At 39.1% G+C, this 27,317-nt stretch overlaps 1 protein-coding gene across 1 annotated transcript in view; it reads right to left on the reverse strand.

Moving 5' to 3' along the window:
* tyw1 (tRNA-yW synthesizing protein 1 homolog (S. cerevisiae)) overlaps window positions 1-27,317 on the reverse strand; it is a 53,767-nt gene that overhangs the window by 3,138 nt on the left and 23,312 nt on the right. Inside the window, exons 11-15 of the mRNA XM_057350600.1 lie at window positions 25,351-25,460; window positions 20,078-20,255; window positions 17,469-17,604; window positions 12,617-12,727; window positions 3,912-4,079 (exon numbers count right to left, since the gene is read on the reverse strand). Of these exons, the coding sequence (XP_057206583.1) occupies window positions 3,912-4,079; window positions 12,617-12,727; window positions 17,469-17,604; window positions 20,078-20,255; window positions 25,351-25,460 (703 nt within the window). The remainder of the gene's footprint in view (window positions 1-3,911; window positions 4,080-12,616; window positions 12,728-17,468; window positions 17,605-20,077; window positions 20,256-25,350; window positions 25,461-27,317) is intronic.

A 27,317-nucleotide genomic window follows, 5' to 3' on the forward strand; every position in this document is an offset into this window, starting at 1 on the left:
AATGTGAATCGCCCCTTAAAGGTCTAGTCTGTGATATTTAGCGGCATCTAGTGGTGAGGTTGCGAATTGCTACCAACTGCTCACTCCACTGCTCGCCCCTACCTTTCAAAGCACTACGGTGGCTGACACAGGACTATGACATCATCAAAAACCGACTTTGCCGTAGTTTGTCCGTTTAGGGCTACTGTAGAAACAACTTGGTGAATTTCATGCAAGGGGACCTGCGGTGTATGTACTGTACAGTATGTAGAAATAGCTCATTCTAAGGTAAAAAAAACATAACGCTTCATTATGTAAAGTCTTAATACACCTCTGAAGACAGATCCTCCTTAATATTACACATTGCACCTTTAGATTTTTGAATATTATCAAATTTGGCTTTAACCAAAGAATCATCCCAGACAGGGCTACTGAAATATAACAAACTGGCAGAACTTTTATTTTGGGAATGTGAGATTATCTACGTCTGCCAAGCCAACAGATGGCCGTGCCATCGAGAGTGCTATCTGAGGATCCATTCATTTGCAAAATTGCTTCTGCGCAGTTAACAGGGAGAAATAAGCAAACAAGGCAACTATGAAAATGTGATCTGAGCCAGATCGCAGTTTCTCTTTTCTTCCCTAAACACTGCAGACATCACCTGGAGTTTATGATGGTTTGGAAAGCATGATGTGCTGTGGGGTGTCTGCACTCATTTCTTCCAAACAATCTACTAAACAACCTCCTGACATCTGGTGCAGTTACTATGAGACCATCGGGTCTTTAAAGTTTAAATTTATGGGTTTGTATTTTGTTTTCTGTGAAGCTCCTTAAGAGGCTCCTCAAAGTTTATACTCCTCAAAGCTCCTCAAAGTCATTTTAGACTAAAAAATACTGAAATAGAGAAAGCTTTGAGGATGCATCATACTAACTTCACGGTAGCATAAGCTGTCAATATCATTCGTCAGGAACGCCACAGATAAAAGGTGGAATGTTTGCAACCCTGAAATAAGAAAACCGAATACGGCGGCTAAACAAAGTCAATGCAAAGAAATACTGACGGTGGCCTTCCAAAGTCCAATATGAAATACTGCTGCTTATTAGGGGAACAATTGGCCTCTTTAGTACTCTTGTAACTCATGGCCGTGACAAACAAAGGGCGAGAGAGTGTCCCTATGCGGTCGGCGGTGACACGGTGAGGAATGATTTTTCATATCAAACTCAATGGCTTTTCATTAGCTGTCCATCACAGGTAGTGTAAAGAGTTCTTTTACATGCATGAGGCAGGACAAAATCCCTGAGGTGAAGCAGCCTACTGAACCTCTGTGAGTCAAGGTGTTATTTGAATTTCTATAGAACCAGAAGGGTCGGCTCACTGAATTAATATGGGAATCTGCTGTAACAAGCAAATACTATTAAACTAATGATATTTTTGTGATTTTAATTCTGTCAAATTTAAAAATATGTTATATACTGTATATGTTTTATAATGTACTGTATGTATATAATTCATCTTTTAATCTTATAATTATTTTTTTAGCAAATGCGAAAAAGTGCAATACAAAAATAACGTGGTGATACCTCTCATTTCGTTGAACTATTAAAAAAAAAAATGTTTTTCAAAACATGAAATGGATCCATGCACTATTAACACGATTAAAACGGCTAAAAACGCTACCACACCAGTACTTGGCGATGTCACATTGTAAAAACCCACAACATGCCTGCACACCTATGCATTTTTCCAAAATACGTTGAATACAAACAATCAAGTTGGCAAAAGCGTCACGCAATTCTGTCTGGGCATCGATGTGGTTGGTTTGTTACTACATGTGAGGTGACCCTGGAAAATGAAGCGGCAAAGTGTAAGGAAAGTTTGGACTGGGAGTCAAGTAATCGTGCATGCCTACAGACTAAACATGCGTGTGCATGGCATCACAGTTTTAACAAATTTGTGTTTTTTGTAGCTTGCATGGAGACGATAATGGCATTGGTTTTCCTAAGTTATCAGGCCCCCAAAATTCCATTGTCACATAAATGGACAGCTAAACCACATAAAAAAAATGTTTTTCATTACCCGCCAGCGTTCTTTCATTTAAAGGGCTACTTCAGCCAAAAATGAAAATTCTGTCTTCATTTACTCACCATCGAGTTGTTACAAATCTGTATAAATGTCTTTGTTCTGAAGAACACAGAGAGAGATATTTGGAAGAATGTTTATAACCATACAGATTTTTCCCCCCATTGACTACCATAGTAGGAAAAATGACTTTATCATTTTTTATGTTCTGTTGAACACAAAAGACATTTTGAAGAATGTAGGACAGCAAACAGTGTTCTGTGGCACTTTTGAGTACAATTGTATTTTTTCCTACTATGGTAGTCAATGGGGGGCAAAATCTGTCTGGTTATAAGCATTCTTCCAAATATCTCTCTCTGTGTTCTCCAAAACAAAGAAATGTATACAGATTTGGAACAACTCGAAGGTGAGTAAATGATGACAGAATTTTCATCTTTGGGTGAAGTATCCCTTTAAGAACGATGATTCAAAAATACAGTGTTTTTGCTTTTTGATCTGTATATGCTGTACTGTTTATAAGGTGGGTAACAGTGCCACCGACTACATAATAGCAGAAACAAAGATTGACATAAAATCTCTTCTTTGGCAGGGAAGCCTCGTCTCTCAATTGATGAGATAATTTGTCATTGGCAGGGAAAGAGTTAAAGGCCCAAAGAAAAATAGAGGACGTTCGATAAAATACGGCAAAAAGCATCTTCATCCAACAAACCACACATGTGCAACAACTCTGAATAAACACCTTCATTAGCTCCTCTAATGGCACTCCTAACTCAAAGGTCTCTCATTCAACATCCACCAACTACCACGAACATCTCTCTCTTCTTTCCAAACAGCTGGTGAAAAGGCAGCAGAGGACCAGGCGCCTCCTCATGTTTGTGTGGGTTTGAGTGGAGGATGCTCTGGGCACGTACACCGAGAGTAAGATTCTCCACTGCTTCTGCTCATCTGGAGCTGTCATTTCTACAACTCAGCAATGAGACAGCAGATGAAAAGAAATAAGAGAGCTTTTAATGAAGGTAAACAGGTGGACCCGTGCCATTAGTGTCACTTATACAGCTCTCTGTGCCCAAGAAGAGAACGCGCGCCGGATGAACAAAAGGGATTTTTGAAATCGAGATATAATAAATGTTCAATATGAAGGAAGTAAACAGTACAGAAATGGAAGATGTAATACAGGTTCAGTATAATGAATGTGTAAAGCAAAAATACTTGAGAAAGAATAGTTTTAATACTATTTTGAGTTAACATGGACACGTATAAAAGTGTACGATGGCCTTTCCTTAATAAAATCATATAACCAGAGCAAACCAGCTCAAGCTTAGTTCAAGATGTTTTTCAGCAGGGCAAACAAATGAGAACTCTTTGTCATCACAACAAAGCTTTAGATTTCTTGAGATAAACTCCACTGGGTGCAACTGTGTCTGTCAGAAGAGAAAAACATCCGCCCTACGATCACATGCAGAAACACTTGATTCTGGAATACAAACAGCAAATCATAAAAAGGATACTGAAGCGCCATATAACACTCGCACATAAATATGTTTTTTGTTTGCGAGAGTGCCGGTAAGGGCTCGCTGCCCACGCAAACCATTAGAGAAGCTGTCACAAGACACGAATGTAAAACGAAAAGAACGACTAGCGCTGTGTCAGGAGACGGCATAAAAACACAGGAAGGAAGGTTTAACCCTTCACCCGGACCGGCAGTTTAATGCAAACCCATATCAACGCTTTCGTTTCAAATGACATTTACAGAAAATGGCATCGTTTTTCTTAACAGCTTGGAGCGTATGCCAGGGAAATTACAAGTACGAACTCTGTTTCCGTGAAACACTAAGAGTGGATGTAGGGTCACCTTGTGATGCGAGAGCAGCAGACAGTTGGAGTGCTCGTGTTCGCAGGCGATCTCGTAGTCTGGGAGCAGGTTGGCCAACTGCTGCACGAAATGGATGACCTCCTCGTGCCAAGGGACGTTGGCCATGGTCAGGCTGCTGGCCGAGCTCTCGCCGCAATACGTCACTCCCTGGAGGAACACCAAAACATAGACAAACTAAAAACACAGCATTAAAAAAAAAAAGAGTTCAGAATATGGGATCTGCTTGAATATGTACTGAAAGCCATTGGAACTGCAGATAACTGCAAAAGTAGAGACACAAAGACACTCTGAATCATTTCTGCGCACACGCGCACACACACACAGTAGAAGGACAAGGTGGCACGGGGAGGACGGTTTGTTTTTTCTATGGTGGGGACTAAGAAAACCAGATAATTTCATTCAACACCCACTCACACACACCCACTCTCGCACGCACACACACACACACACACACACACACACACACACACAAAACACAGGACAGCATTAACATCACTCATAGATGCGTCTCGCTCTGATCAGAACAAACAAAGCTATAAAGATACAACATGTATGGCCACAGCAGAATGAACAAACCAGTTCTTTACCGTCATGAACTCTGACGTCTGATTGGATATTGTGTCAAATGAGGTCACACGGTTTATACTCATGTATGAGCAAAAATGACTGGAAACAGTGACCGGTGGATGAAAACGAGACTCATACGAGGTGTGTCTGCCATTGTTTCACTGGTCTAGGCGTGTGTAGGTGTTGGTGAACTGCTGAAAAGATATTACTCATCCTGTGATACTGAAAGCCCATTCGGCTTGATCCCATTTCAGCCTTCATAACCCTGAAGCTGTTAGGACTCTATTAAGCCGGACAATCAATAGATGAACATCTCTGAACGGTCGATAGAAAGAGAACCAATCACACGCTTCAAATTGGGGTTGAGGTTTGGTCACGGAGCACTGAGAACTGAACTGTTAAAAAGCATCAAATGGTTTAGAGATGAACAACTAACACAGCACATGGGCAAAAAAAATGTATGAGTATATGGCAACCAGACAATGTGGCAACAAATGGAGCACAATTAATTCTAATGAATGCAAATACTGTGAAATAATTCAAGACGTTAATCACAAGGGCTTTTATGTAACTGAAACCCTTGCCTTGATTCATACAGAATGAATTTTAATGCATAATAGTCTTTTCAGGTATAACTTTGAAAAGGTAAGTACGATGTTTTGTAACTATGGAGACAAATTCATGCGCACATTCGACTGATGATAAATGTCTATTATGCGGCATTATAATGCATTACATATACAAGCTTCATTATAAATAAAAAAACTGAACCTATTAAAAAGATAAACGCTCATACAGTATATAGAGAAGACCGTGGAATTGAAGGGACAGTTGGGGAAAGAGGTTTCATGTCTGATGCCCAGCGCTGATATTTCAGACCTGGCATAGAATTAATGAGCCCGGCTCTTATTTGGCTGCTCTGTAGCCATACAGAATAATGCAGAATAATGATCACCTACAGAAACGGCCTGATAAATCAATGGGGTGAGAACAATCAGGGGCGTTTCTTCAGCGTGCACATACCAACTAACAAGGCTATAGATTTTGTTACAGGCTAGTGACACAACAAAGATCATGACAAAGATTGAACGGAAACAAATCTGCTATTACATAAAAAGCCAATGGAACCAAAGAAAACGTGTTGAGACGAGAGTCTGACTGTAGTTTGTACTGTGTTTAGAAGTCTAACCTCTTGGATGACCGAAGCAGATATCACTGCAAGCCGAGCACTGGCTCTTCATCTTTGTGTCAGGGCTAACAGCTCAGAGACTCTCTAATTGAGCAGGAATCATGATTTTATCAATAACTGGCCAAAGGGCATGATTCCTTACTACTGAAGTGAGAACGGGACAATTTAATGGGTCAGACCAGCTTTCCCCTGTATTATTACATTTCATGCAGCTTCACTGATAACATACAGTACATTTTATACGACACACACACTAGGAAAATAAAAAAATGTGTTTGTTAAATTTGTACGAGGAAGAAAGAATGAAAGAACGAGGGAAAGACGGAAAGAGGAAAAAAGAAAGAGCAAAAAGAGTGAAAGAGAGAGAGAAAGATCGAAAGAAAGAAAGCCAGAAAGAGCGAAAGAGCAAAAGAAAGAACGGAAGAAAGAAAGAACGAAGATGAAAAACAAAGAGCAAAAAAAGAAAGAAAGAGTGAAAGAAAAAAAGAAAGAAAGAGCGAAAGAAAAAAGAGGGAAAGAAAAAGCGAAAGAAAAGAGCAAAAGAAGGAGTGAAAGATAGAGAGAAAGAGCGAAAGACAAAAGAACATAAGAAAGAGCGAAAGACAAAAGAGCAAAAGAAAGAGCGAAAGAAAGAGCGAAAGAAAGAAGGTAGTGAAAGATAGAGAGAAGGAGAGAGAGAGAGAGAGAGAGAGAGAGAGACAGAAAGAAAGAAAGAAAGAAAGAAAGAAAGAAAGAAAGAAAGAAAGAAAGAAAGAAAGAAAGAAAGAAAGAAAGAAAGAAGAGGAGAAACAAAGAGAAAAAAGAAAGAGAAATAAAAGTGAAGATGGAAGACGAGGTGCGGGAAAAATTAAGGTCGGGAATTTACATCATTAAAAGAAAAGGTCAAGCTGCTAAATCTAATGTTTGGGACCGGTTCTCAGAAATAGTTGCAGCCGGAGACAACTGCAGTATATCGGCTACGTGAAGTGTAAGTTTCTATGGTTCATAAGCGTATGTTGTTGCTAGTTTACAGTGCGATGTAATCTAATGGCTGTTTACAAGCACTTTTAGGCTGAAACAAAGTCTGTTTTCATTTACATTACAATACCTAGTAGGCCTAGGCCTATGTCTATTTAATGGTCGCGGGTGCGGGGCAGGTTGTAAAAATAGATACAGCGGTGCGGGGCGTGCTGGGGAGGGCCAAATCATTTCATAAAAACGGGACCCGCGGGTTGGAAAAACCCTGACCCATGCATCACTAACGCACACGCATCTTACAGACACAACAGTAGTAGTGAATAGTACAGTAGTGGACAATATGTAAAACAATGCTTGGTCATGGCTCAGCAGCCACATAAACCACATTAAATAAACTGTGACAAGGCACCACAAAGTAGGAAAATTTAGATGGCTTACTTTTGATGATTACCCCCCACCGTTCAGTCCGTTCCATTTTGCGTTAAGCCAGGAACACACTTATGATTCATGGAATTTAATTATAACCGCTGATCATGCCCAGTCTGTTTCAGTTGTGCTCCGTCGTTGTTTAGATTCCACAGATAAAATAATTCAGTGTATGGTGTAAGTCTTTTATTAAACATGTATTTACGTCTGGCACCTGTGACCGATGACGATGAGAGACATGCTGACAAACATATAGATTAATAAGCTATCATTGGGTTATTATTATTATTATTATTTAAACGTATGCTTTTTATTATTTATTTTTTGATAAATGCAGAACAACAAGCAGTGATATGGAATTAGAACTTAAGAGTTTACCTCTAGCCATCTTAAGCTAAATATATATTGTCAAACAAATTGTTTAGGCTGTTTAGTGCAAATATACGGAGCCTCAATACAAATTACAACAGAACACAGCGAATTTTGAATGAAATAAAATAAGTATATGCATCCGCTGCGTGCTGTCCTGTCCAGTGTCTCGCGCAGCTTTGCCATGCAGATTTAACCTTGGACAGCTAGAAAGATGCGAACTACATTAATATTTGTGATATAAATTTTTACGGCAGCGGCTATTTGCACTAAGTTTAAATAGTAGTAGGTTCTTTTTACACTAAGTGAAAATAGCAGCATTTCTTAGCGACATGCTATTTACACTAACCGAAAATATCTGTATTTTCTTTGGATTAAGTAGAAATAGTAATTAGATGCTATTTACTTATAAATAGTGGAAGATAACATTACTATTTGCACCTCAGTACTGTTGTGCATTAAACATTATGCAATAATAACTGAGTGTAAAACATTTTATTTATGAAAATTATTAAATTAATGAACTTATTGAGATATTAAAGCCCTACACCTACCCTAACCTTACCCTAAACCTAAACTTTATGAATAAAAATGAATTTTAAGTGTTAAATCAATTTTATTGAAAACAAATGTCTTTATGATCTGTAAGGTAATAGAAAAAGGTTAAAGAGCGTATTAAGCGAGAGGTGGATAACAACCCTGGTCTCCCATGCCAAGCTATACAGACTACATAGTACGCCACTGGAGTCGCTGTATGAAATGGCGTCGTTCTTATACTTTCTCTATTCCAATCACATATTGGTGGGCGGAGCTAGTGCAAATAGTCTCTGCCAACAAGGCGGGCTATTTGTACTCCGTGTAAATAGACACTCCGAATATTTATATGAAATGCGTTAGGTTGCACAGAAGGAAGTCCAGTCTAGGACCTGCCCTGTACGGTTTTTGTACGCTTGTTTCATGAGAGAAATGAAACATACTTTAAAAATCCATACTGTAATAGCAGTGGAGGACTTTTATTCTGTTCATTCACGGAACCGAAGGACAACCTAAGACATCGCTTGCTGATCTTTTGTTGCCCAATCAGCGAAAGGGGGCGTTTCATACCGCCCACATGTGAAAAACGAGATTTCAAGCTGTTCATTCGCTTTTTATCCGTGAAGTTGTAAACGAAAAGTCAAGGAGAATTCTCGTTTTTCCATTTTCTCACTCCCGTTTGTTAAATTTCAAACTGAAAACAAATGACCGAAAGATACACGGACCGTGAAACTACTTAAGAATGGATGTATTAAAGAATGAAACAAAGAATGAAAAGGGAACTAAAGAATAAAGAAAGAAAAGAACAGGAATTAAAGAACAAAATAACAAAAGTAATAGCAAAAGGAACAAATGAGCACTGCCTTATTTTATTTATTTGTTTGTGTATTGTTCTTTACAGAACACTACACAAGACAATAGACAACACAATGTGTTGTAGTAGAGCAGCTGTCAGGCGCTGTAATAAGCTCAGGGTCCAGCTGCACTCCTTCACAATACCTCAACACCTTCATAACTCACACGCACACGTTTCACAACCACTGAACTTCATTACTCCTCACATAAATCACTGCTCTCCTCCACCACCACAAAACTGACCCAACGCACACAACACAATCCTGCCACTGCTTTTGCTTTGATGACTGACCCACTAGAGTGCCATAGAGGAAAATAAGATGTCAAGACGCCCAATGCTCGGCTAAATATACAGCCACGTCTCATGGAGAAGAGAAGCTGGCCACCTGGTTTGACACGAGTAAGGCATCATTCATTTAAAGCAAAGTTTTGTATAAACTCTTAATAATAAACTCTTTTTTTGATGATAAATATTCTTTTTTTTTTTTTACTTATATTTTTATTATATACCACAAAAATGTAATACAGCACAATATTCACACTGTTATTAGTTAGTCTTTCATATTTTAGCTACATTATTCAGTCTTAATTTCCACCATTATAAGGAAAAGAAATTAAAAAATAAAAACAAATAATATATACATTATCAACAACCGCAAAAAAAAGGGAGACTAAAATAAGAAAACAAAATTACATTGTAAAATGAAACGAATAAGGAGAAATAGTAAATATTTTTTAGTTTTTAAAGCGGCCATTCCCCGTGATGCCAATTTCCAAACTTTAGTTAGTGTGTAATGTTGCTGTTAGAGCATAAATAATATCTGCAAAATGATAAAGCTCAAAGTTCAATGCCAAGCGAGATATTGTCTGGAACAGAATTGGCTTTTCAAGGACTACAGAGAACAGCTGGAATCGGACTACAGCCCTTTACTTCCTGGGTAAATGATGTTTTGAAAAACCTCTGCCCACAGGAATACGCCAAAAAAGGGGCGAGACCTTCCTTAGAGAAGAGGAAGAGCTGCTGGAGTAGTGTTTGGTTATCAGAGATTGTAAACATTTGACTGAGCTGCACGCTTAATTACTTTCAGTTTCATCACAGTCCTACAGCTGGTAATAAGAATTCAGCTACACACATTCTAAGATAACCAACGGTCAAATAACAGCTTCCATGACTTTAACATCGGCTGTGAAAGCTGTTCTGTGTAACACACTGATATTGTGTGTGTGTGCCCATACCTCTAAAACACTTCTATGAAACGTCCTTTGAAGTCCTGCTTGCAAATTTCTCCTAGTCAGTCTGCTTGTTTTATTATCCAACTCGGGTCCAATATAAAAAGGCAAAACTAACGCTTCTGTTGTTAGTGTTAATTAATATAACCGGTCTGACCCAATCGGTCCAGTGTCATTTCCCTCGCCATAGTAGAAAAAAACTGTGATCTCTAACAAAGATTGACGTTTTCACATGCACTAGATCATCTCGTTACACTTCGATCGATCCGCATGTTTTTAACTGATGAAGTGAAGTTGACGCCATTGTTACTGTTTATTGCTAAAAGCCAAAGCTTATAAATACACATGCACTGAGAGGGGGACCGACCAATCACAACAGCCTGAGAAGCGGAAGCTCGCTGATATGGTATGGATGGGACAACTTCAGACACATGCTCTAAGCGGGGAACCAATCACGACAGACCTGGTCAGCTTGACCAATCAGAGCGTTTCGGAAGGAGGGATTTTATATAGACAGGAAGAAATTGAAATATGTGAAATATAAAGCATTTTTTGAAACTAGAAACATGAACATCCATTGTTAAACACCCCAAAAACATAATCAAAGCTTCAAAAACAGCAAAAGAATGGCTCCTTTAAAATACATACAAATAAACAGCTATGGAAAAAGAGACCATTTCAAAATTTAATTTAATCAGCATTTCGAGATGTTCTGTGTCCAGTCCAGTGTCTGTTGAATTTCAACAAAATCAAACCTCAGGAGTGTCAAAGTCATCCAACAGCAATGTGAAAGACTGACAGCATGACAAGACACATGAAAACTGTGATCAAAATCGAGGTTATCACATAAAAATATATTTTTGAACTTTTCCTAAATACACGTATAATATGACTGAGATTACTGCACTAAGAGTGCATATGAACTTGTTTTCTTTGCAGCATTTGAGGTCTGAAATAATACAGAGCATCGTTTCTGTTATTTTCACCTGTTTCTCCAGTTTTCATTTTCTGCAAATAAATGCAAATAGAAACTATATTGTTTTATTTGTCATTTGGGAGAAATATTGTTAGCCGTTCACATAATGAAGCAAAAATGACTCAAAAATGATGAAATGATTCATTTTACCTAAACACATACATATAAATAGTACATTCAGACAAACTGAAATTAATTTTGAAATGGTCTGTTACATTGTTAAATGCTCGCTTTGGATAAAAGTTAAATAAATACATGTTAAAGGAATAGTTCACCCAAAAGCTTTGCTTGTTTCGAATCATTCTTTTAAAAAGGCAAAGAAAGTGAAACGATGGAAATATGGCTAGCATTAAAACTTTATCGTACAGGCTTACAACTGAGGACTGTGGGTCGACTACTAATGCATCTGTATGTTGCTGTAATGACATGAGAAATGTGTTTTACTTGCCGTGTTAAAAACAAAATCACTTCATAACTGATTTCTGGAGTCAGAAAATGTCAACGTTTGCAGTGGGCCATCTACAATAAGTAAAACATAAACAACAAACCTTCTTTCTGGATGACTGATGGCACATTCAGGAAGGTCACATGTGCACCAGCTTGCAATCATTAAAAAGAACACTATTAGGCAAACGGCTTGCACAAATTACTTCAATCTCTTGCTCGGATGTGATGTGATGTGGAAACAAAGTACAAGAGGACTGCACAGTTTTGTCCAGAGGTGACAAACTGTTAGAAAGGTTTTAGAATGCTGGTTTAGAGTTTCAGACAGCCCTCTGTAAATTCTGTGATTTATTCTGCCACTTCTCATGGCCTTTATTTTATCCCACAGAAGGCGTAAATCCTCGCCTTCTGCGGTCTATCAAAGAGGGCGATTATTGTTGCTAGGTAACAGGATGTCAGTTGAAGTCGGCTTTACTTTGGAGTGGCTCTGCTTTGAATGTGAATGCGCTGAGGCGGACTCCCTACGGGCCAGGTGCCCGTAGGGATCACATGACTGGCTGTTGACTCGTAATGAGATTATGGGCATTCATGTTAACAGACACCCTGAAGAGTAAATTGTAAAAACAACCAGCATTGTTTCAACACTTCATTCAATAACTCCTCCTAAACGCAAACACACACACACACGCACATACACACACGCACCCATTGAAGTAAGTTAATCTTATCTGAGATAACAATCAATCCGTTGAGGATCCACTAAGCGAAGGCATTACAACACAGGTTGAATTTAATGAGCCTGATCATTACCGTGGTTTACTGCAAAAGGATCAGTAGAAAATTAAGAAAGCTTCACCAATTAAACCCGTAAGGCCCGATTCACATTTCACGTCTAAAACCGCGAGCCGCGCCGCTTTCTCTCTTCAAATTACCTGCGGTGCGCACGCGGCACTCCGAAAAGTTGACCTATTTCCATCCCGATGCGGCACCGACGCGCCTAGAAAAGTGTGCGTGTCGCACCTCGTCGCCCCCTATTTGCGCACGCCTACATTTAAAATAACGAATATGCACGCGGAAAAGACGCAAAATGTGAATCGGGCCTAGGGGTCCACAGGTTTACGCAGGTGGGAAGCATACCTTGACCTCAATGAAGTCTGGCTGGCCGAGGGCAATGAGATCAGCGTAGGCTTTAAGCTCATCTACATTCCAGGCCTTGACCAGAGTCAGTCTGTACACGGTCCGCTGTTGCTGGAGAGGAAAACACAAAGAGGAGTTGTGAAATTAATGTCAAACAAGCAGTACAGGCAATTTAATCACATTAATCCGAACTTCATTTCACTTCTTAATGTGATGGATTTTTGAGAATATATGGGATATTTAATGAGGAAAAGAAATACAGAAGGCACCCGTTGGTTGAAACTGAAGTTTAATGAAGTTTGGTGGTAGTCGAGCGAGTTTGATGTTTTTTTTTTTTTGAGTTATGGAGCTGTTATGCTCGAGGGCAGGTCGACCCTGGAGTAATTACAGCCGCTCCTTTCCCTTTAAATTTACCAACACCTTTGTTTTTTATTTTGTAGACATATGACCCCCAGATGAAATATATCCTCTACCTGTCAGACAGTTTGTCACTAGTATCTGTTGTCAGTTTTGTGACACAAAATGAGTATTTTACAACACATTTTACTTCAGGAACATAACATTTCTGATCTTAATAATTAATAATAAAAAAGAATTGGCATGGCTTACACTGACAATTCATAGTATGGCCAATATGGGCCATAACATACAATAGCTTAAGAGGAGGTTGGATTAATGAATGTACTTAATGAAAATGAAACTAGTGGAAGTGAAAATAAATGCTGAAATTTACTCAAGCATAATATTTAAAAATGTTACCACATTGTTTGATGAAAAATGCTAATACTTGTCCAAACATACAAAAGCATTCATCAAGTCAAGATTATTTCTAAAGTCCCTTTTACTATTTTTTAATTGTTGCAAAGCAGCTGTACAGAAAACACGTTGAGAAAACAAATAAAAATGTCGTAGAATAATAATATAGAAATAGGGACACCGGAACGAACAAATAAGTTCAAATAAAGTTTGATATATACACCCTGTTATTATTTATAAGATGATTAAATAAATTGATGTACTGATTATTCTTATATATTGGGTGATACATTTTAAAATATGTAATTGTATTGAATGTAAATAAAATTTCAATCAATGAATATATCCCTGCCCATACCCTTATGAAAAATAACCATGGTTTAACAATAGGAACTAGTTTTATTTATATCAAAACCATAGCAACCATAACAACAAATTTAAATAGTCTCACTATAGTAACTATAGTTTAACTGTAGTAACACAAATGGTAAACAACCTGCCAAAAATAGTGGCCACTACACTTTTACTTCACTTCCGGCATCATTAACTGTTGCGTAGTTTTAATTTAATACAATTAATATATTAATATTCATTTGTTTTCATATTTTATTGTATAAATTAATTATAAATAAATTGTTATATTATAAGCAAACACAGACTGGAACTTAACTTCGGGCCAGGCACGGCGTGCATCCGATGAAACCATAATATAACCACAATTAATTTTCCACAACAGAGCAATTGCCAAAAGAAAAGCAACAGAAACTTAGAATCAGAATTTAGTGTAACTTTTCATTTCCAGCCATTGCGTCAATGTAATCTTCCTGATGATGCTTAATTATATCACTAGCGACAAGAGTCAAGGTGAACACTGAGAGAGAGAGTACTTTTTAATAAGCGAGTTTCTCCAAACTTTAGCCTCCGGCATCTACCCTGGGGTCTTAGAGCATGTACCGCTCCATCCCACATCATTACTCATAGAACCATCACACACACCGAGTGCCCTGAGGTGAGAAAGACCTCACGCAACACAGTGATAATGGATGCTCATCCCTCCTATGCCCGTTCTACCCGTCAATCAAACGCTCGGAGGGACCGTCACATTCCTTAGAATAACTGTGTCCGTCCCTATAGGCCGTGTGTCTTTGCACGACTGTCTGGTGGCTGAGGACAGATGTCAGCACATTCAGCAATGTGCCTGATCCATGTTAATTAGTGGTTTTGAAAGGAAGCAAAAGATCCGACAGCCAGGGAAGATTCAGACGGATCTGGCCTGCGCAGGTGTGCTACACATGTGTATGAACTGGAGTGATGTCTAATCGGAGTGACGGGGCAGTAGGTGAAGGTATTTAGGAGAGCATCATGTTTTAAAGCGGATTCAGATTTTGCATTTCTATTCCTGTGGTGTTGTGAGGGTAGCTCTGCCCACTGCGGCGTACCGTTGGTCCATCCCTTCTGCAAGTCTGTATTAAAATCAAATATGTTATGATTTTATGTTGTTGTGGTTATTGTCACTTGCACTTCAGGAAGAAAAAAAAAGAGCAAACAATTCCACGACAATGATAAAAAACACTCAGAACTTACAATGTGTGTTCCTTTTAGAAATAGCAAGTATAAATATAAAATAGGTTCCTGTGACCTCCTAGTATAGTGGAAGCCAGAGAAGAGGGTTTGTTTTAGACCATCAGCGGGGGCCGGATGAAAATCCAACAGAATGGCAGAACAAAGTTCTAAAACATGCTGTGACTTTTCGCCTGACCTCTATTCACCACTACGTGTGGTATTTTCAGCTCCGTGAAAGGTCTTAGAAGAGCAGGACTGCTTGCAGATGTAAACAGCTCTCTCCTGAAAACCGCATCACCGTCAGAGACTGCACACGTGACAAACAACAGAAAATATGTCACGACTGACGAGGAGATGAAACTAACTAAACATGACCAATTCAGACTGAAAGCTGAGAGATTCAAGGACATGTTTAGTATGGAGGGACGCGTGTAAATTGGAACAGCCGAAGAGTGAAAAAAACATTACATGAATTTTAAAAATTGGGTAAATTAATTCTCTGATGGTCCTTATCAGCGTAATACTTAATGCTGAAATTTAATAAACGTTTTGTGAGTGTGTGAATGTTAAGGTTCTCGAGGTCAATTCATGAAATAAGTACCATTGTCCATTGGTCTTTGATCAGAATTTACAACATGCGGGCGCACTTTATGAATTCTGGTAAACTGCTGCCTTCCATGGGTATATGCATTTGTTTAAAGCAATGTGCAATAATAATATACTCTCTTTACTACACAGTACAATTTGGAACTTAAACAGAACATACTCAGGTAATGATTCACGCTCCCTACTCCGAGATGCATATAGTCATGAAAAAAATGATGTGAAGATTCCCCCTGCTATTATACACTTTGCAGTTTATGTAGTTGGGAAAATGTCATCTGTGATGTACGTAATGTGGCCATTGCACACAATCACATACAATAAAAGGCTCTCGTATCGTGAAGCGTAGGTATTTAAATTCTTCCTTGTTCTTGCTCTAAAACGACATTATATTTTCCCTTTCCTTCCATTTAGTAATAACTGTGTCTAAATATGTGGTAAATAATTGCATAGACAAATCTGAGATTTAAAAAACAGTTCCAGTCAAGACGAGAAGTTTAAGTAATGGAGGCGAAGCAGGCGTGAGACAGAACATTCGTAAAAATAGTTTATTGCATTATTAATCCATCACAAAATTAAACCGACAGCCCTTATAAAACCCTGTGCATCATGGGAGCGATGGAAGTCTCGCCTTCCAGAAAAAAGAGCCAATCGTGTTTTGTCAATCAAGTGGACAGGACTTGGTTTCCTATGACTGAAACACCTTCCCAAAAACACTGCAAATATGACCACCTTGTGTGATGGCTTCACTTAAAAGGACTTTCCAGTAGCATATTGGCCGACCAATCAGAATGCAACTGGTGATTTTATTGTAGGGCTGAAGTATACATCAGATGACCCAAGCCTGAAAATCAACCTGCACCACTTCGTGCGTCTTTGAATCTTTTTCAGACAATAAGCAGCAGGTGATGTCGACTCATTCGTAAACAACAAAAAAAAACAACGTATTCTCATGTCTTCCTCCTCATGACTCACGTACGCACATATGCACAGCGTGCACACATAGTGAGATCAGTCTGTTCAGCGGCACATTCGGGGAACTCATTACAAAAGTTCAGCACCCGGGCGCTATGAATCATCTCTGAATGATGGCACTTAAAATCATTAAGCTGTAATGCCAAGGCCTCCGCGAAACAAACCGCTTTTGTCATCTCAGCATGCCCAACGTCGTGTAAGAGCCGTTGACGGGCAGCCCCTACGCTCTCGCTTCATCGCTCTGGCATTTTTACAGAGCTTCGCCTCGACGCAGTTCAACATCTGAAGAGCATCTCGCGGCTTTTATTTAAAAACAGCGACAATGTGAGCCGTTTCACCCCCTTTAGTTGCACAAATCTAAAGCTCTGGATTGAGGTTAAATCAACGGTGGAGCTTCAGGGTCATTACGATCTGATATGAATGAAAAAAGCATAATGAGTGCACAGAGGAAAACACCTCTCAGCTATTAAACAATCCTTTTTAGTACCAACTACTTGTGTTTTACACGCTTCCCAACAGAACGACTGCCCTTGTCAAATACTGAATAAACAATGACATGAGCGACTGCAGAGAATCATTAACAATAAACAGCACAATCTTATTCTCCAGTAAGGATGCCCATGTTTATTTATTTTTTGCTTTTTAATTGGTCAAGCTGGGCTTAATTGGTCATGCTGCAACATCGGCTGACCCACCAGCTAAACCCAGCTTTTTTTCACCAGTGAAGAGGTATCTTATTTGTATTTCCTAATGTGATATACAGTCAATAAACTAGCAATGTACTAATAACCGAAGCAAGGACAACTGGACACTGTACAAAAATGTGTAATTTCAAAAAATTGAGAGTAAAAATGTTCCCTTCTACGTGTGTTTTTCATTGTGTAATGACGAACTGAATGACTCGAATCAATTCAAAAGATCCCCGTTTTATCTAGACTTGGCCGAGTGGACTGACCTTTTCACCGAGAGCTCTCAGACTGTCCTGGAAGCGCTGCCAGAAGTCTTTGAAGAGAGGACGGTCAATTTTCTTCAGACTGTCTTTGGTGCTGGCATCAACGCTGACGTAGAGCTGCGTTACGGGCACCAGATTCCTACACATAACCAAGAAACCATTCACTTTCACTTGCACACGTGAGGGTCTTTCAGTGTTTAGTTAACTATTCTATTAAAAAGACAACAAAGTGGACAAATGTTGAATTGAAATACGTTTACAACCATGAACAATAACGCAACGGGCATCCAAGAGAATATCATTTCAACCGTTCACAATTCAGTTATGTGTAGTTCTAATGGACGGCCGACCTCTAAAGCCCCATCATCCATCTGGTGAAGTCAGTTGTACTTATTTGTCAGGATGTGCAATGCGAGCCGTGCCGCCCGTTGTGCAGTATGAAGGGAAGGCATCAAAGTTGGAAGAAACTGATCAAATCATTGGGCTTGTGGGGCAGCAGGCGCATGAAGAACCAAACACCTTCAAACAACCCAAAAGTCAGAAAATTCACATTACAGCTTAGCACGTCTGGCAGGGTGATTTAAGTGTTCTATCAGGGCTTTCTTAAACACTTGATCCACTCACAAAGTAGAATTTCTTTAAATATACTGGAAAGGAAGCAACAATATAACAAGAAGGATTGTTTACTCATTGCATGCTAAGCAACAACACGGCAAACTAAAAATGAAGGCCTCGGTATAATTGGATATTTTGGGGGGGGGTTGCTTTAGTTCCGCCTTTGTGTCTCTGTGTGTACCAATTTGTCTCGGAAATGAAAACAGTAAAACATGAGCATATTGATATGAGTGAGACTGCAGGTCCAAGCTTTCATTATTATGCGGCATGAAAAAGCATTTTTGAGAGGAGGGGTGTTGTGCAGCTGAGACCCTGCGAATATGTTTTTGCCCTGTTGGTTTGTTTATTACGCTGGAAACTTCTGCCGCAGCGTGACAAAGCCTAAGTCCCGAAATAAACCCCACAGCGATTGACAAGCGTTTCGCACTTCCTCGACACAACAGCAAGTGCACGAGGTGGCGTCTCCTCACCCGGAGAAACCGACTGGCTCTGTGAGAGGATTCAGTGCATGACGCGCAGGTGAATTAGGCAAAGATGTGTTTTGCATTAAGCTGGGAGCAGAGCGAGATGGTTTTTTTGGCTGCTCTCAAACTTGAATTCAGCACAAGGCAGCAGAAGAGGACGAGCTGGGAGTGAAAGGAGCTGCAATTTGCAATTCAGCGCCTGATTATGGTTCTTATCAGTGCGGTTACAGCCCTTGTGAGACTTCAAAGACTGAGGAAGAACTTCAAGCTGGAGGATGTTCTGCAGTTTTAACTAGTGCAGAAAGACTGAGAACAAACACATCCAAAAACAGAGTGCGGCGGCTGATTTAGCAGAGCTCTACGTTTCAGGGTCAGCGTTATTGTGGGAACATTCCTGACAGCCAATCAGATTTCAGGGTTTGGTTTAGTGTTAATGCTAAGATTTGACTGGGTTGGTTGCTTGTAAACATTTTAATCAATTCATTACTTTCTTTTAGTTTAAGCGTTAAGTTACATTTAGGTTGTATTCGCACTTAAAACGAACTGGATTAATGCGAACTGGGTTGACGCGAAAACGGTTGACGCGAGCACGGTTGACGCAAGCACGATAGACCAAACATGGACCAAATACATCTAAACAAACCCAAAACGGCAATATACGACTCCAAAATAACACAAATTAACAGACACATCTTTGTGTATATAATGAATTCGAACTCTGTTAACTATTTTAAACAAAGCATTGTTTAGCCCAGCACACAACATCGTTTTGGATGTTCTATCAAAATCTCAAAATATACATCACAAAAACTGAGCATTTAGGGTTTGACCTTAGCCTTATGCCTTTATGTTTGGTATCTTTAAGTTTGGTGTTAAAATTGCCAGAATGAACAATTAGCAAAGCAGCAATACACAAAACATTTTTTGGGTTACTCTGCAAAATCTGAATGTCTCAAGACACTGACACTGAACAGTCCTTTACACTAGGGCTGTCAAAATAAACCGACGATAAATATCACGTGATTTATGCACAGCTTTGGAGTGAAGTACGGGAAAATGCTGCTGCATCCAAAAGCCAGAGGGCGCTCTCGTGTGATACGCACTGCACTCCAAATATGCACTGCAGAAGAAGATCATAACACATTCTAGAATCTAGGAAATGCCTATGGACATCTTTTTATCACTGTTACTCAAGCCTCATCGGGTATTTTTATGATAATAAAGTATATTTATAATGATCATGTTTGACGGGTGTTGCTTTTTCAAACGCACATTATAAGCGACTCAAACTCGCACTGCTTTTAGATCGAGCAGCATTTCCTACTGATCCCAGAGACGTGCTTCACGGACAAGCTACGCATTAAAAAAAATATCGACACATTGCATATCGCAGCCAGCTCGATTACAATAGGATTTAGTGGTATCGCGATAAATTATCGTGCAGCCCTACTTTACACAATGTGAATGTTTCACAATTGACAAAGCCTCTTTCAGTTCAGATGGTTCAGAATTGATTGGGATGCTGAGGCTCACCTGATCTCCTCTGGAAACTGTGCATTGGTCACCAGGAAGCTGGATATGTGCTGATGGTGTAAGAGTCGGAGGAAGGTGTTGATCTCAGGATACATGATGGGTTCACCCACCAGAGACAGAGCACAGTGCTTTACGGTGAGCCCTTCATCAAAACGCTCGGGACGCACGCCTGGAACCCCTGTCATGTGATCAAACACACCACATGGTTAGTAGTTATAACATGGCATCAAAGATCAAACAACAGTATCAAGACCACTCTTTCTTTCTAGACTTATATCAACATGTGACTGACAAGGGATCAGAAACGTGGCCCCGCCTCTTCATAACAGAAAGAAGCAGGACGAAAATAGTCTAAAAAGTATATATTTTGAGTTGCATGGAAAAAAAGACAGCATGGGTTTGAGTGTGACAATTTCCTTTTGGATAAACTGTCCCTTTAATTTTTCGCACAAACAGTGACAAGTGCAAGTTGAAGTACACGTTCCTCTCTCTCTCTATAAACTCTGGATCAGATTCTTGTGCTCTGTACCCTCGGCACAGCGTGCCTCCTGGTCTTTCATCTGCAGCGTACGTTCAGTTGTTAGTGTGTTTGTTTACTTAGCCCTGGGTCAGCATGGCTCGGCACTGCTACACACAGCAATGATGTCACCGTTAAATGTCAACCGTGCCACCAAGCCAGAGATGATGCTGTGACTAAGAGCACTTTGTGGACACAGGCACATAAACACACACACACATCTGGCACAATCCCACAGTCTTTATGAACAACTCAATTGCTCTTTTTCAGATGCATTAACTATACTAATGAATGGCCAAAATGTCTTACTGTGTCCATTTGTCAAGACCATTCATTTTAGACACTTAACGCGTACTTCCCAAATACAAAAGTTTGACTTAGAAGGCAGATGATCAAATACAGATGTCTTGAGTCTGAACAGCAGAAGCAATAATTCTTGCCTGATAAAATGAATTGACTTTGGGTTTGCGCCACCCCACCTAATGTCATTTCCAGCCAATATCATAAGAAATCCCTCTCAATCTACACCAGACATCTGATGATTTTTTCAGACTGCTGTAGGCTGATGACAAACAGTTTCTAAATCAGTCGATTCAGTTCCAGCCTTAAGGTCCATGAACCCTGTTTCTTCAAAAAGCCACCTGGCCCTCTCCAGAGCCATTGTGAGAGAGAGAGAGTTGTGTCAACTCCGTTGACTCCAATGGAACCGTTATTTTACAGCAATGCCGGTTCATGGAGGCTCTCAACAGTTCCAGGAAGTTACTAGTAACGCATGGAGCTGCGGCAAAACAGCCTGATTGTGACAAACGTTTAAGCCATTTAAAGACGTAAGTCATTTAATGTATAAAAAACGAAAGAAATAAAGCATTTAAAGAGAAAACATAACTTCCTGGAACTATCTGAAGGCTCCATGAATCACGCGACACGCGAAAATTTTGAACTTCTGTTGACACGACTCTCTCTCTCAATCATGTTGCCTGCCGTAAAGAAATGCCAGATACAAATCTCCTCAAAAGCCCTCAGATCTCTAAATTCTGCCGCTGACTTCACAACTCATTATAAGTTGACGTCACCTGATTGGTCAGATCATGAATGAAAGACAGGAATGTGTTACGTCGCTACAGGCACATTTGGAAAGGAAAGAGGTTTACTGGCATTAGATTCTTTAGAATTAGAATTTTATGTCATGTCTTTATTACACATAAATCTGCCAGACACTAGAATCGCCCATTTCAATCTGACTGGCTTACAATATTACAATAGCCTGGAAAGCCATGTTGAGTGTAATAAGTTTAAGCAATGAGGACTTCAGGAAATATTTTATTGGCTTTGCAAACCTTTTTGATTCACATTACATTTATGCATTTGGCAGACTGCAAAAACATTTTACTAATTTACTACTGAACCAATTATGTGCCATTTGGACCAAAAAAATTATTAAGGGGAAATCAATATGATGGCAGGTATCTGGCAACCAGGGCTGTCAAATTATTATTCGCGACTAATCATATGCAAACATTTTTTTTTACATGTGTGTGTACTGTGTATAACGATTTTGTATATATAAATACACACACATACATGTACATATGAAGAGTTTGGTTCCAAAATGATGTGTTTTATTGTGTTAGTTAGCTGTATTTTTTTATTATGGCTTAAATCAAAACAAACCAACTGCAGTTTGATTGATATTAATTGGAATGCACAATAAAAAAACATGATTTTTGAAAAAAAAATTAAAACGGCGTTCTCATTTTGGAGCCAAACTCTTCATATTTAAGAAATTTTTACGTGTGTACATTTTTACATTTATATATGATTTATATAATATGTACATATTTAATATGCCTAAATATATAATTTTCTTTCTAATTATACATGCGTGTCAAGTCAAGTCAAGTCAACTTTATTTATATAGCGCTTTTTACAATTTTCATTGTTATAAAGCAGCTGTACATGAGACATATTGACTATAAGCAAAACAATTAAAGTTATACATGTAAAAACAAGAAAAAGTTGAAAACACAGAAGACAGACACACCCACATAAAAAACACTCCACACACACAATATGCACACGTACTAACACACATAGACACACACACAAATGTGCACACACACGGACACACAGACACACACGCACACACACACACACGCACACACACACACACATGCATGCACACACACACACACGCACACACACGCACACGCACGCGCACGCACGCACACACACACACACACACACACACACGCGCACGCACGCGCGCACGCGCGCGCGCACGCACGCGCACGCACGCACGCACGCACAGTGAAAAGCACACATTTAAGATAAAGGAGAGAGAAAAATAATTTGTGTGTATTTAAAGACCGTTTCGTGCCTGGACTGCAGTTAACTTCCAGTCTGTGTTTGTTTAACGGTCTGGCTGATGTCTTATAATATAACTAATTACATTTGATTTAATTTATGTTAATATTAATTTAATTACTTCATTGTAAAATAATTGTATTAAATAAACGATTTGTTGAATCGCCGTGTATCTTTGTCGCATTTGAAGAAACCGTATGGGACATTGATATCTAGCGGTTGAGCTTGTTATCGCAGCCTAAATTCTAAATATTGGAGACACAAGTTTAGCCGTAGGGCTGTCACGATTATGAAATTTGGCTGACGATTAATTGTCTAATAAATCATTGCGATTATGACGATTAATTGTCTGTTGAAACGACCATATTGTTCTGAATATAAGACTATGTTTTTTTTCTTGGAAATACATAGGAAAAAATTGGGTCATCATATATTTAAGGTTTAGGCTTTTACCTGTCAATAATACAACCGCCAAATACTTGTAAATTAAGTAAATTGATCAGGAGTGAATTGAAGCCACCATTAAAATGCTATCAGTCATAGAAAAGCTTCTAGTCTGTTTTTTTCTCACTTGCAAGACTACAATAAAAGTTTACTTCTGTGTTAATGAGATTTTGGTAGACTGGTTTTCACACTGAAATAATATGAAATTGTACTGCAGGTTATTTTTATGGTATATGCTTTAGTTTTTTTTTAAGTGATTGTGTTGTGGTGGTACATTTTACAAGTATTACCATGCTTTAGTAACAATATATGCACTAAAATATGCAATATGCAGATGCACTGCAGCTCCCCCTAGTGTCTTCTATAGAGATGTGCAATAATTGCGATGATCTGTAACCATCGCGATGAGGTCAAACAATCGCGATGAGACGATTATTTAATAATCGTGACAGCCCTACTTCTTGGTTTCTTTTGATTGTTATCAGAAATAATCTACAGGCACTCTATTAATTGCGAATGTGTACCGTGTATTGCGAATGTGTTGACACCTCTACTGGCAATCAAGCTGGTGAAAAAAGAACAAAAAAACTAGGGCTGTCAAACGATTAATCGCGATTAATCGCATCCAGAATAAAAGTTTGTGTTTACTTAATATATGTCTGTGTACTCTGCATATTAATTTTGTGTTTATAAACACATACACATAGATGAATACATATTTAGGAAATATTAACATGTGCATTTATTTATATTTACCAATAATTTAACTTATATATAAATGTTTACTGATTTTTATGTTTCTTAAATATATGCGTGTATGCGTATGTTTTTATAAATACAAAATTAATATGCACAGTACACAGACATTTATTATGTAAACACAAACTTTTATTCTGGATGCGATTAATCGTTTGACAGCCCTAAAAAAAACATAATAAAAACCTGACGGTGGTTTAGTTTAGTTTAGTTTAGTTTAGTTCAGTTCAGTAAGTACCACCTTACAAGTCTGCCTAACAATGTAAGCACATAAACAACAACACAGGCAAATTAAAACCCTGAACTGGTACTCTCAAGCCTTAAAGTCACAGCCAAGAACACCGTTCCATCTCATCTCAGTCCGTCAATCTGATCAGATCACAAAACCAGTCTCTCTAATGCTGCTGAAAGCTGACGGCTCCACCACAAATCTGATGCATCAGCTGCCAGAGAAAATGACAGGGTACAAATGAATAAATTAGAGGAAGAGGAACTGCACTTAGAGCCTGTCCTCTTACTGCCGCCTGCAAACTGTAGTGATGGCTAAATATACCCTCGGTGTCTGTCAGACAACGTCCGAGACCGAGAGGGTTTTCAAAGTGTTGAGAAGTCAACAGTGTTGTCACACAATGTTTTCCAGCTGGATTCTTGACTAAAAGGATTTAGATACATTTTGCTATGTTTATACACCACCAGACACATAAACAAACAAAATAAAAATGTTATTTTTGTACAATCTAAAGGCATATTAACAACTCGCATGAATGTTCTGTAATTGAGTTGCATGAAAAATAATACAATTATCATTTGTGTTCAAGGAGAATGACAAGTTTTTGAAATCATTGGTACAAAGATAACATAAAAACAAAGTTGCTCAACTGACAGATCCCAAAGATTGTGCTCAACTCCCAGAAAAAGCACTTTAAAGAAATTAAAATGAAAAACTAAAAAAGTATATCCTGAGTTATGTGAATTAAGTATCTACCAAAGCACAAAAAAATGCATTTGCTGTAAACAAACCTGCATTTTAAGACATTTTCTGATACAATGCGAAGCACTCTGTACCCATTAAAAGTTTCTTCTGATAGTACAAGCCTTAAACTACTCATTTATTCACCCCACTTATTTGTTTGAAGACAGAATAAAAGGTTAGCTGAAGGTAAGTGATGCTGATGCTACAGAGAGGCCTTACCTCTGAACTGTCGAATCATATTCCTGTGGTTCTCCACCGCCTCCTGAAGGATCTTCTCGGCCGGGTCCATTTTCCAGCGCCACTCGGTGCCCACCGGGTTGGTGTGGTGTCTGCACAGAGGAAATGAGAGAGGACAGCTCATGTCAGCATGACACCATCACAATATTATACATTCTCTCGAGAAGACCACCTGCACCCACGCTGTTCGGCAAATTAGCGTCTTGTGACCCTTTCAACAACTCACATCAGACGAAAGGGCAGAAATGCCACACAATGTGGCTTTATTTCCGTTCCCCGGTTGTAAATAGCAACATGAGATGAGAAAACCCTGGATATGTTTTCATATCTTTTTCCACACCGAACTCGTAAAAGCAAATCCTATTATGTACGAGGAAAGAAAGTGCACTTTAAAAAAGTGAATAAGAGGACCAATATATATATATATATAATCCATATTAGTAGTCTATTACTACCTGTATTTCTTACAAACACAATTCAAACGAACAAACACACTGATGACGTTCAAGACAATAAAATCCCTACAGTATAACAACTAAGTGAGAAAAGTAAAAAGAGAAAAAGTGTGGAATGTCTTCAAGAGAAAATTTGACGAAATAGCCTAAAATATCCATCTCGTTCACATCAAGAGGCCTCTTCAGGATCATTTACTCGATTGCCACTTTTAACCAAATGACTCCCCTTGTATGAAGTTCAATATTTCCCTCAGTGCAGAGAGCTAATCTAATTTCACATTTTCAAACTTCTTAAGCACATTTATTTGCATTATGTCATTAAAAACTACGAGGCATTTGAGGAGACGCACAGCATGTGGCAATAAAGCAAATGGGAAAACTTGATTAGCGCAACGCTCCGAGTCACAGCGGCGCGATACAACCCACGATGCCAACAACTACATCCCAAACACCGCTCTTACACAACGGCATAAAAACAGAGCTCACTGTCAGTTTCAAGATGACGATTTTTCTTCATAATGCTCCGTAATGTCTCAAAATTAGCCGAGCGGATGAGAAAATTGGATTGGAAATGATGGCTGTTCTCAAGGGAAGAATTTCACAATGAAAGCTTCTCCGAGACGTTCACAATCTGCTCTGTTAATCCCAAAGAGCGGCTCAAAACCAGACACAAGAGCCTTTGAGCATTGGAGGCTGTCCCAGCATGCCCTGCACCAGATCTATGGGGTAAGCATGTGGTTTGTTTATAGACAAATGTCATAGACTATGATGTGTTTAGTCATCTCAGTTATGCACTGGCTTTACGAAGCCGCTCTTTACTGAACCACAAGGCAACTAAGTTCACATTACACAACTTTAAACGTCGGCCGAACGCCGAGCTGTTCAGACTACATAAATTGCTCTCTGTGAAGTCTAGTGTCTTTAAGTTGTTAATGTGTTCACCCTACGTGACACTCAGAGGTCGCGTTAACCGAAAATTCTCCGTCATTGACAGATTTTTTATACCAGTGACCTTCGTTTTGACGGTTTACAATGAGGGCAGTTTGTAATTCCCCTTTTTGTCGAGTTGGGAGCATCCAATCATTTCCTTTCATCATACGTGATCGTAGGGACGCGACGCGTACGTTTCCCATTCATTACTCAAACGCCTCGTCTTTTCAGGAAAACTCACGCGGGATCAGCGGAGACTCGCGGTGCGGAGCCAGGGGCGTGTATAAACAAGACTATGACAGCCCACCACCGTCTAATTTGTTTCGCCATAGTTTCAAAACGAACTGAAAAACTTTTTGCACTTTTTATAATAACACAGCGATCTCTAACGTTGTTTGTGGCGTTGTTTCTGGATCTGATTCTGAAAAGCATGCATCTGTCATTCAATAATAACCTCTCGTCGCGTGCTCTCATACACACAGGTGCACAAAAACCAGTGGTGCGGTGTTAACAGATTTTTTTCCTTCAGAAAGCGATAGGACTAGCGTCATTTTGGATAGACCT

This window comes from Triplophysa rosa, linkage group LG14 (assembly GCF_024868665.1).
Source record: "Triplophysa rosa linkage group LG14, Trosa_1v2, whole genome shotgun sequence".
NCBI lineage: Eukaryota > Metazoa > Chordata > Actinopteri > Cypriniformes > Nemacheilidae > Triplophysa > Triplophysa rosa.